At 33.5% G+C, this 10,634-nt stretch overlaps 1 protein-coding gene across 1 annotated transcript; it reads left to right on the top strand.

The window, feature by feature from the left end:
* Nucleotides 1-5,512: 5,512 nt before the first annotated feature.
* On the top strand, nucleotides 5,513-7,119 carry LOC127132529 (E3 ubiquitin-protein ligase RMA3). The gene is made up of 2 exons (XM_051061492.1): nucleotides 5,513-5,696; nucleotides 6,165-7,119. Exon 2 carries the CDS (start codon nucleotides 6,191-6,193, stop codon nucleotides 6,932-6,934), a length of 744 nt encoding a protein of 247 aa, XP_050917449.1. The 5' UTR covers nucleotides 5,513-5,696; nucleotides 6,165-6,190; the 3' UTR covers nucleotides 6,935-7,119.
* The last annotated feature ends 3,515 nt before the right edge of the window (nucleotides 7,120-10,634 follow it).

Raw genomic sequence — 10,634 nt, 5'->3', positions numbered from 1 at the left:
AAAAATTGATTTCCAGACCATTTTGGATGGTGTAATCGATTACCCTAATCATGGTAATTGATTACACCTGCGCAGGCAGCAGCAGTAACTTTGTTTTTTCACCACAAAGTGATTTTCTTTTACCCATTTCAACCCCTTTGCTTCCTCTATAAATAGAGCACTATCCCCACTCACTTTTCAATCTTGAAAGCCACAAAACCTTTGCCCAAATCACATTTAAGCTCCCTCTTTTCAACCTAAACCCTAACTCACCCAACCCCTCTTTTCTTCTTTGAACCACCCAACCACCATGTTAAAATCCATAATCTCCACACAACAAAAACAGTAACAAACTTGTGACCTTCACTTACATAATCATTCACCACCACCATATAAACATACACCTTCCTTCTCTTCTATTTTCTACCACAACAATCATAATCACCCTCTTCCAAGTTTTTTGCTTCATTCTCAAACTCAAACACAACAACAACCTAGTTTTGACACCACAATCTTGGTAATATTTTGGACTCAAACTCCTTGACATTTTTGGTTTTGTTTTGTGTTTGAAAATGAGTTTTTACTCTTGGGTTATGTTTTGAGATATATTTGAGTCAACTTTGAGACAAGTGGATTTTGTTAGGTTTACACCCTTTTGGAGATTTTTTGCTCTTACTACTTTTTATCCACCATTTTCAATCAAACCTTGTTTCTTGTTATCATTTAATATTTATTGTTGACTTGTTGTTACATTTATTTGGTTGATGAGTTCTATTAGATCATGGCCATGGTTGTTTAGATTTGATTAAATCTTCAATGTCTCAAACCTATTAATGGTTGATCAATAGATCATTCATGATACTTTGAGGCATTGATAGATTGCCTCTATTCCAACCATATTTGGGTCATTTGATACATAGATGAAACCATTTTCTTTACATTAACTTGTTATTTTATTTACTTATTGTTATTCTACTAACCACTAACCACTAACTACTAACTCCTAACATTTACATTATTTCACTTCACTTCCTTGCAATTTATTTTATTGTTCACTTTATTTCAAGTTCTTTATGTTTATGTTTATGTTTATGTTTATTGTTATCTAACCATATCATTTACATTATGCTAATTTATTTACTCTCTTACTATCTTTCTAAATAAAAGAGGAGTAAAAACAAAAATAAAGAGAATAAATCATAATATTGATAGATGGACTTAGGGTTGCATAACTTTCTTTGTTACAAATCTATTGTTAGTTGATTTTTCAATCATCTTCAATACTTTGTGTCAATGATAAGCTATCCCTTGATGTGTCATATTTTGAGTCTTTTTGACCTATGAAAAATAGTCCTCAAGATGTTCATTTTGTACATATTACTAACCACTAATTTTACTTCACTAACTTTTTATCATTAATCTTTGTTATTGCGATTTTGTCACCATTAACTTGTGGTTTATTTTGTGTAATTTACATTCACTAACAATTATTATTGTGATATTGTCATTCTTTATCTTGTGATTTACTTTTATGTCATTACCTTGTAATTTATATTCAAGCACTCATTATCATCATCATTGTACAAACTCATCATGCATGTTTATTTACTTCTTATTTATTTTATTGTCATCATACATTAAAAATAACAAAAACATGATAAAATGGTAAGACCAAAAATATTCACTCCACTCTTAATCAACTTGGACTTAGAGGATTTCATCTTAGGACCTTTGCTTGGAAGCCTTCCTTTACTCTTTGTGATACTTTGTAAACACTTGGGTTTTCATCCGTAACTTACATGCATGTTGTAAGAATGGCATCATGGCACCACCTTAGGGGGACATGTTTGTAAGACCATTACCCTTTTTTTAGCTTAGGTCACTCTTGCACACAAAAGGTTTTCTCTTGGGCTACCTTACAATGAGACTCTTTAATTTCTTGTTGGTTACTTTGCATTCATGTTGCATAAGCCAAATTTCATTATCAAATAAACCAAACCCTTGATTCAACGTCAAATGGCATTTTTATAATCAAATTCAAAACACTTAATAATTACGATTATTATGGTGGAGAATGAGTAAGAATGAAGCATTCCTACCCTTACTCTGATTATTTTGGACGCAAGACGCTTGGCTTGTTGTCTAGAATAATCACCTCCGCCCATAGACTTTAGTACAATATAATCATAAACATTCTTTCATAAAACCCTTATTTAAGGTAAAAACAATACAACTCATTAAACTCATTTTTGTGCTTTAGGGCATCATCCTGAAAACCCTTTTCTCAAAGGTAAAATCAACTAACACACAAAAATTTTCTACTCCGAACTACGGAGCTCTGATTCCTCATCCCCGAATGAGTGATACGTAGGCACAAGGGCCCTAATCCTTGGCGAGTACTATAATAACGAAAACACCCCCTTCTTTTCACACATTCTTTTGAAAATAAAACAATAATAGATAAATCTCATGTAATTAAAACAACCCAAATTGTTCCCATGGAGTACCATGGACGTAAGGGGTGCTAATACCTTCCCCTTACGTAACCGACTTCCGAACCCAAATCTCGGTTGCGAGACCGATTCCTTATTCTCTTTTAGCGCTTCCTGTGCGCGTCTCTTTTCCGAGGGTTTTATCGACTATTTCCCCTCTCCTTTCCGATAGAGGTAAACTAAATAAAATCCGGTGGCGACTCTTCTGACTTTGCCTCTCTTTGGCATCTCTTTAGTCCCGATTTCGTTATCGTGAAATTCCGGTAGCGACTGATCCTACAATGTTAGTGACATCGTCATCAACCACTTCTATGCCTTTATCACCTTCACTTTCTTCATAGACCTTCTCCACAATAGTGATTTCGTATTTCCAGGGCACAACCTTGTTGTTCTCATACGGGAAAGGCTTAGGCATACAAATCATAACAGGTGACAGATGATCATCTGACGGAACAACTTCCCTTCCATAATAAGGGATTTCAACTGGCTCAAGTAAATTGAAACAAGGTTCAATTACCAACGCATTTTCATTCTCTGTAAAACTAGTGACTTGCAATACTCCCTGGTTCATTAAGTCTTGAACATTGTCTCGTACCATCTCACATCCTCTTGGATGAATGTAACACTCTTCACAATCATCATGGCAAGCACCAATCAAGCCACCTTCCACCAACCAGGCATGGAATGCTGCTAAAGAAGTCTTAACATCATTAAACTTTTCAATCACATGACCATCAAAGGCTTCTACAATTGTATTCATTGTATGGTTTGAAGCACGTGAAAAAGATTGTTCTTCACGTTTGGTCCCGTATCTTTGAAAGAAAAAATCTTGATCTCAATCAATTCACGAACTCTATGCTTCAAAGCATATCAACCTTCTAGATCATGTCAGTGGGCACCATCACGAAAAGGACAATGTGCACTTGGGTTATACCATGGAGGTAAACGATCAAGTGAAGGACCCAAAGGTCAAGGAACCACTAATCCTTTTTGTAGCAAAGAAGGGTAAAGCTCGGTGTAAAACACCAAAATTGGATTGAAGGTGGCTATATCCCCTTGTCTCCTATTCTGAGTCTGAGCATTTTGACATGGAGCCTGAGCTCTTGGTTATTGATAAGATGGAACTGCCGGTGCTTGCTGATAAGCAGGAGGAGCCGAAGCACATTGTTAGGCTAGAGAAGGCTGATAAGCCGGAGCAGGCTATTGATTAAAAGTTGGAGCAATAACGGCTATGTACGATTGTTAGACATGGTGAGCAAGATAAATAGGTTGTTGATAAGCAAGAGGTTGCTTATGAACATATTGTTGTTGTGAATATTGTTGTTGTTGTCTTCTTATTGGATGACTTCTTCCTTGGCAACTAGATACTACATTGGTCTCACCTTTTTCTTCTTGGGAAACCCTCTATAGAACTTCTTCAAATTAGCATTGGAAGTTCCGACAACGGCTAGAATATTACCATTTATCAAACCATGTATAGGTTAGAACAAGATTTGGTTATGCATCTATACCTTGAGTTTTTATGATAACAATGTAGTATTTGTGTGAGAATAATTTTGATACTCTAATGGTTTGTTATTGTGTAGCTTTAACAACCACTTCTGATTCTGAGTATATAACGTGCAACATTATTAGTTTCTGAACATTTGTTCCGAATTCCGCTTCTGCGTTGTATCACTCTGAGAAGTTCTGAAAGACGCCATGTTGATGTTGCAATGTTCTTCCTTCTTATGTACCGATTCACTCCTCAGAAGTTCTAGAAAGACGCTATGTTGTTGCTGCAATATTCTTTCCGCTTCTGCTTCTGGATGTGACTCTGGTTATCAAGCTTCTGAAAAATGGCAAGCTTATGAAGTTTGGTTACTTAATTGAAGGTTCTGAAGATCTCAAGTCAGGCGCTAACATGGTCAAGTTTCTGAATGAAGATTATGAAATTTGGGTACTTAGCTGAAGACTCTGAAGATCTCAAGCCAGATACTAACGTGGTCAAGGTTCTGGCTGAAGATTCTGATTTCAGATTTGTGTTTCTTCTTTTCATGCTTCATCAACTGTTCATTAGAAGCTAATGGAATTGAAAATAAGATCAAAAGATATGTGATCAAATAGTACATGGTACGAATCGAAAATATTATTTCCAGTACTTGAAAATGTAGGCGAAGGACATTACTATTCTTCACACCTGTCACTAATTCGTTAGTGGACACTGCTCTTTTGATATTCCCAAGTTTCCCTCCAACAGTACCTTTCTTATGCTATATAAATGGGACTTGGAGACTTGAAGAAGGTTGATATTAATAACGCAAACGCTAATGCTGCTATTGTTAACGCTACTGCTACAAATTGACAAGTTTGTCTTCTACATGAAAAAGCTATCGACTTTGTCCACATTTTTTCATTAGGTGTTTTGTATTTCATTTGTGTAAAATCTGCTTGTGTAGAAGCATCTTGTAACACACAAAATATTTATTTGAATTGTTTGTTTGTATTTCGTTAAGGAGACAAGGTTTAGTCGGATCCTTGAGAAGACAAAGAAAGTTGTTCTTTGTGTTTGTTCTGTAATCTATTTAGTTATGGTGGATTAAGTCATTGAGTATAAGGCGAAATCACCTTGGCGGGTGGACTGAAATAACTTTGATTTCAAGTGAACGAGGATACAAATACTTGTGCATTTATCTCCTTATTCTTAGGATTGTATGGTGTTTTTGAGTTGATAAAAAGTTTTTGTTTTTAAAACCCAATTCAAACCCCCCTATTTAACAAAAAATCCAATTATAATATAGTTAAGATAGTATTTTCAATTACAATAAATATACAAAACACTTAAATATCATTTAAAATATATATAAATGCCATAATTTAATTAAACTTATTTTATTTTGATATGCTCTTACATTTAAACTAATGCATTTGTGCTATATTTGTTATAGGCTTAACATTTATGTACGCAATGGAGGAGAGTAAATTAAATGGGTAATTTAAAAAGTATTAAAAATAACATACTTACTCTTTTAACGACCTAATTAATTAAATATATACATGTGGTGGCACCAACGCATTTTCACTCTGTTCGTTTCCTTAACAACACAATCTTCTTCTTCTTCTTCATCCTCAATTTACTCTCCTCCATTGCGCTCTTCTCAATCCAATTCTCTCCCACCTTTCTACTTTTTTCCTTTTCTCTTCCTTTCAAGCTAAGCTAACGTCTTAATTTCTTTATTTCCAAAGGTATGCTTATTTTATTTCATCTTATGTCTTTTCCGATCAAATTCCATTTTTCACATGCCTATTGGGGTCTTATTTCTCTTGATGATCCTCCATAAAATTGTTTGCATGCATTGGTTTTTCATCAAGGTTCCTCTGAATTAGCCTGGATTTTAAATCTAGAATTAACGATGAATAATTGTGAAAATAAATATGTGTTGACTTTTTTTCTTAATTTATCGGTTCCATTTGGAATCATCAACTTTATTTGTTGATCAATGATTATTGCTTCTGTTAGGAAATGATCCATAACCATAGAAATTTGATCTATGGTGTAGATTCCATGTTGTAAATTATTTTAGAGACCTTGTATGTATGCATAAAAGTTTTCATATCTTAAGAAATCAACATGGCAAATCATCTGTTTATATGATATATGGACTTACTTTTCAATATCATTAGTTTTTTTGAAATTTGTAAAATCTATAACAGGGTATATTTCTGTAGTAGAAAATTCAATGGAATCTACATGCTTTGGTTCTAATGTGAAAGTCTCACTAAAGCAAAAATGTAAATCTACTACAGAAGAAGAAGAAGAGAGAACAATCTCTAGTGGTGAAAATGGTTGCTTTGATTGTAATATTTGCTTGGAATCAGCAAATGATCCTGTGGTTACACTTTGTGGTCATCTCTATTGCTGGCCATGTATATATAAATGGCTTAATGTCCAAAACTCTTCCGTTGAACCAGATAAGCAGCCTACATGCCCTGTTTGTAAAGCTGTCATCTCGCATACTTCATTAGTCCCTCTTTACGGCCGTGGAAAATCAGATTCAGAAACCGGGTCGAATAAACTTCAGGTGGGTTTGGTTATACCTCATCGACCACCTCCGTACAACTTGAATCGGCCATCAAATTTGCATCACGGGGAGCAGCAGCTCCATCCGAATTATTTCCATACACAATCACGGCCGATCCATTATCATCAGCATTACATCCCTCACCTTTATGAAGGTTATGGTGGCAATGGATTACCTTATCATGGTGGTGCTGCTAGTTTTGTGAATCCTGTGATTGGTATGTTTGGGGATATGGTGTTGACAAGGGTTTTTGGTGTGTCTGATGCAAATTTGGTTACTTACTCTCACAATGGAAGTACCAGCCCTAGAATGAGGAGGCAGGAGATGCAGATTGACAAGTCTCTAAACAGAGTTTCAATCTTTCTTCTTTGCTGTTTCATTTTGTGTCTTCTCTTGTTTTGAACATGTTGTTGTATTTCAGATTGTATAGGCCCTTATCATGTGCAGTCCTGAATATGGCTGTCCTTTGGGATCTACTATAGATTGTGTGTTTATATAGATAGTAAGTTTTAGTACAGTATATCATGTGTATCATATGTTGTTCATCTGTTTCTCTTTGGATAAAGAATGTGTAGAGATTAAAACTACATCCTCCTTGTCTATAAAAATTATATTTTCTCAAATCGACAAGCTAGTTTATGTTTCTGATAAATACCTATTAATGTATAGAGTTATATATACAAAAATATTGGCTTTCTTTTTCATTCCAATTAAACATACAGTAGACTATGGTGATATCTCAAATTTCATGTGCCTATATAATTTATTTATTTTAATTAAACATTGTTAATTTATTACAACAATTTATTAAAACAACTGTGGTGATATAATTTGATGTTTCATGAGTTCGACTCTCAACGCCTGCTATATTGTGATTTCTTCATAATTTAGCACTGCCCTTCATTTTTATTTAATCAAAAAAAGATATATCACAACGACTCTTTAAACCAACCGTTGTGATATATTTTCTATTTTTTTTTTAATTTTAATTACTTAAAACCTGATATTTTTTTTTAAATATCATTAATGTCAATGTCAATCTTATATCACCACGGTTTTTCAAAAACCATCGATATATATATATATATATATATATATATATATATATATATATATATAATATATATATATATATATATATATATATATATATATATATATATATATATATATATATATATATATATATATATATATATATATTTCAAAGCAATTATTTGCTAAGACATGACGTTTATTTATAAATTTCATCATCTATCACAACAATTTTTCAAAAACGCTAGGGTGATATCATATAATCACTTTATACAGAGTTATCTAACTTGTCCCTTTAGTTGCATATTTTTATTTACATCAAGAAACAACCCCTGACAAAACAACGTGATTTTTAACCTTAACGAAACGTACATCACCATTTCAACCCAACCGATACAAGATCAGTTTCAACCCTAACGTAACGTTCAACACTATCTTCAAACTTGAAGAAACAACAACATTTTCAACATTTTCATCTGCTTTCGTACCATTGAGGAGGGAGGTGACGCAATGTTCTTCATTCATATGCCTTCGGTTTAGTTGTTGATGAGGAACTTTAAGATTCATATAATTTTTTTTACTTATTCATCACTTTTCCGTCCCATGCATCTACAGTAATGTCGCACCTTGAAAAATGAGAACACGACCTAGCAAAGTGCAATCGCACGCTCGCGGGATGAATTTAACAGAGTCGCCACCGAACTTTATTTATCCTAAAAAGGAAATGGGAAATATCGATAAAACCCAAGAAAGAACGACAATGATATTGGTCGTCGCAATCAAATCAGGGTATGGGGGTCGATTACGCGAGGGGAAGGTAATATCACCCCTCACGTCCGTTGTACTCAACGGGAACCATTAGATTAGTTGTGCGCGTTAGTGGTAACTTAGAAATGTTAGGCTTCTCAGGTTATTAAGAGAGAAAGAAGAATAGAGACAAAAGAAAAGAGAAAATGCTTTTGGATTTTTTATTAATGTGCGAAGAAAGGAACTAAACCTATTTTTTTATTAATGAGCCGGACAAGATTTACAAATCATGCTCCTACGTATCTCTGGGTGCAATAGAGAACTCAAGGCTTACGCAGTTTTGAGTAGAAAATGATTGTTTGTTGGTCGATTTTAGCGAAAGCTACTTTGTTTCAATCGACGAAAACATTATTGGTTACCCAAAACAAGTGGAGAAGGGGACGTTTGCATCACGCCCGAGTGGATTTTCAAATCAACATTTGTAGGCAACGTTGCAAGCTTACTCACGTGTTCAAATGGATGAAACATTGTTTTTCATCGTCAAGACAAAGTACCTTTCGTTTACAAAAAATGTTTAAGGATCAATCGCACGACACTGAGAAAAAAGATATCCATCTCGGATGAGCATAATATCCATCTCGAATCCTAGCCTCAGGAGTGCCTGGTATCCACCATGTTCCATTTCCATCTTTTTTAAAAAAGGGTTTAATATCTCTTAGATATTTTGAGATTTGATTGAGAAAAGGGTTGAAGAAACTGTATTGACAATTTGGAATGACGGCGAGAGCTAAGATGGGCGATATATCCATCTCGAATCTTAGTCTCAGGATTTCGTGGTATACACCCCGTTCCGTTTCCATGTTTACTGGGAAGTGTTAAATAGGTATTAAGTATTTTTGAGTTTTATTATGAAAGTGGTTTGACGTTGGATCAAGCATTTGAGGAACGATTGAGAAAGAATTTGAATGATAGAAGATAGGGATAGAAATGTAAACAAAAATAATGAAAATAAAAATAAAAATACAAACTCTTTTCTCATTGGGATCAAGAATTTATTTATTTTCATTATTTTATAGGGATGATGGTGGTCGAGGTGAAAAATCGGATAACACACCACTTTTCAAATAGGATAGAAATGTAATGGCTTGTTTTGGATCAAGCATTTTTATTTTTATTTTCATTTTCATTATTTTATTCCGATTATGTTTGAATGATAGAAGATAGGGATAAAAATAAAAATACAAAAAATAAATTGGCAAATGTAATGTTCAAAACAAGAAATATATGTTACAAAAATTAAAAAGAATGTCAATTTGAATGGTTAAAAAATGTAAAAGAAAACAAAAATAAAGGTAAGAAAAAATGGAGAAAATGTAAAAAATGGGGCAGCAAGTTGTTGAACCCAGGACATAGGGGTTGAGAGGTATAAGCCTCAACCATTCCCCCACGGTCCTCTAGCCACTAATAAAATACCAAGAATGATATATATATATATATATATATATATATATATATATATATATATATATATATATATATATATATATATATATATATATATATATATATATTGAAAATGGAAAAGAATGCAAAAATCACAAAAATAGAACGAGAACGGGGGAGGCGGTGGGCGAACACGAGACATAAGGGTGGGAGGTGTGAAGCTTCAACCACTTCCCCATGTATCTCAATATGTCAACCTAATACATCAATAAATATATCTAAAAAAACACGTAAATAAATGAAAAAGAAACACAATAGAACAAATAACTTAGTAGCAGCAACTTTGATCCACTACTCATCATCTTTATTCTGCTTTTCAAAAACATACTCAAATGATAAGCTAACAAGTGACACTTATTTCCATAAAAAAAATATAAAATGAAAACAAATATATCATAATAAAACATTTCAATACACTTCTTTATTTTAAAACGCCTCCCTCCTTCGATTAAAGTCTGAAACAAAATGAACAACATCCTTCTACAATCGTGGATCAAAACAAACATTCTAAACAACTGCTTTCAACACTAATCCAAAAAAAAATGATAGCTAACCATCAAAGCAAAAAAATGAAAAAAATCAACAATATTGAAAACTCAACCTCAAATGCATATGTTTAAAACCGAAACAGAAAGCAACAACTAGCAAACAAATGATATTTAATACAAATACAACAAGTATAAATACATGGTTTACCAATTCAAAAAGAGATCTGAAGCCCAAAAATCAATCCACAATGTAGTGACACTCGAAGCATAATCTAAACTCAACAATGCGCAACGAGGTCGAAATGGGGATCAAACACACTTAATCAGTA

The sequence above is a fragment of the Lathyrus oleraceus genome, chromosome 3, assembly GCF_024323335.1.
Source record: "Lathyrus oleraceus cultivar Zhongwan6 chromosome 3, CAAS_Psat_ZW6_1.0, whole genome shotgun sequence".
Taxonomy (NCBI): Eukaryota; Viridiplantae; Streptophyta; class Magnoliopsida; order Fabales; family Fabaceae; genus Lathyrus; species Lathyrus oleraceus.
This window is presented reverse-complemented; position numbering and strand designations above follow the sequence as displayed.